Below are 1,720 nucleotides of genomic sequence, written 5' to 3'. Positions count from 1 at the left end.
ATAGTTGACTTTATACTATTATTCATTGTATATTAGTTTCTATTTTGGGTTGGCCGATGATATCTACTCAGTACATGTTGCCCTGTACTGAGCCCTACTTGTGTTTTTCTTTGTTTTCTTTTTGTGGAGTGCAGCGAGTGTATCAGTGTCCTCGACTCGCCCTCAGCTCTAGCTATTCTCCAGCACATCAGGTTCCAGGGTGAGCTATTCATTCCAGCTCGTGTTGGATTTTCTTGGTCATGGCATAATGTCCTTAGTTTTCGGACATAAACCATTTTTTATTTTATTTTGGTGTCTTTAATACTCTTAGACTTAGTATTTGAAGATTAGATGTCCTTGATGTGATGACTTCCAGATTTTGGGGATAATAAGTGTTAGACTTTAGAGGTTTATTTGATTGGTTACTTTAATTAGTTTTGAGCTTCCGCATTGTTGTTGTTATTTGTAGTTGAATTATTGGTTTATGTTGGGGTTTGGATTCCTTGGTTTGCCCACTTAGGAGGTTAAGTGTGGGTGCCACTCACAACTCATTTTGGGTTGTGACAGAATCATAAAGTTGATTAATAATCATTGTAGGATCTTCTTATAGACAAGTTCTATATGCCCATCCAAGAGAGAACCGGTCTCCTAGGAAAGATTTTGCATCCCCAAATAATTGGGGGGTTGAAATATTTTGAGTCTATGTAATTGAAAAACAGGATTGTAATAGCTATACAATTATGAATTTTATCTACAAAGGAGGACATCCTATGGATCAAATGAGTGAATATTTACTGTATGAACCGGGAGACTGTGGAAACATGCAACATTCCTAAAAATGATACCTGGGTGATTAGGAAGATAATAGAATCCAAAAAAATTGTCATGTAGGCACCAGAATTCAGGGTCATCTCTTTGCTAGATTTGATCTGTTGACAGTAGGAGCTAAATTTTTCATAAAAAAACTTTACATAACTTTGTTTTCACAACTCCCAAAAGCATCATGAAAATGCATTATTCTTCAGGCCAACATTCATTCTAGACATAAATTCATCTTGTGGTTGGGCTTGTTAAAGAGGCTAAATACTATTGATAGATTTGTCAAATATGAGGTGCAAATAAACTCATCATTATTGCAACAATGCTATGGAAACAAAGGATCATCTTTTCTTTGACTACCTTATCACAAGGACTTTGTGGGACATGATACTGAAATGGATAGGCTTTATGAGGCCTATAGGAACTTGGCAACATGAGGTAGATTGGGTCACCAGCTGGGCAAAAAGAGAGCAAGAAAAGGTGTTACCACATGATGTTGTGTCTTTGCCATTAGGATCACTGTTATTTAAAGAGAAGGGACTATGATCAGGTTTCCAAGAAGTAAGTATCAAGTTGACAGAACTTGTAAGAAGATAGTTGTTCATGTCTATGTCACAGGTAAGAATCAAAAGAAATGGTCTACACAACTTCAATATTTAGCTGCCATGCCATGAAATAGTCTTTTTTGGTGATCTCCTTTTGGTAGTTGTCTTGTTTCTCTACTGACTATATTTTTTTTTCAGATTGTTATTCTTATGTAGTTTGTATTTATTTTTTTGGGATAAGAGTCTGAAAAATACCCAACTTTGGTCGGATTTGCTGTTGCGATACTAAACTTTCATGAGGACCTATTACCTCCCTAGACTATTTAATACCGTATTTTTTACCCCCTGAACTATTTAATAGTGTATTTTAAAGGTAT

General features: G+C 35.7%; 1 protein-coding gene across 1 annotated transcript in view; it reads left to right on the top strand.

Moving 5' to 3' along the window:
- The window catches only part of LOC107062778 (uncharacterized), a 3,818-nt gene extending 3,536 nt beyond the window's left edge, over nucleotides 1–282 (top strand). The window contains exon 4 of the mRNA XM_015313800.1: nucleotides 135–282. Coding sequence (XP_015169286.1) covers nucleotides 135–270 — 136 coding nt within the window. The 3' untranslated portion in view covers nucleotides 271–282. The remainder of the gene's footprint in view (nucleotides 1–134) is intronic.
- Nucleotides 283–1,720: the final 1,438 nt, after the last annotated feature.

Source organism: Solanum tuberosum, unplaced genomic scaffold (assembly GCF_000226075.1).
Source record: "Solanum tuberosum cultivar DM 1-3 516 R44 unplaced genomic scaffold, SolTub_3.0 scf00268, whole genome shotgun sequence".
Classification (NCBI taxonomy): domain Eukaryota; kingdom Viridiplantae; phylum Streptophyta; class Magnoliopsida; order Solanales; family Solanaceae; genus Solanum; species Solanum tuberosum.
Note: the sequence above shows the minus strand (reverse complement) of the source record. Positions and strands in the feature narration are given on the sequence as shown.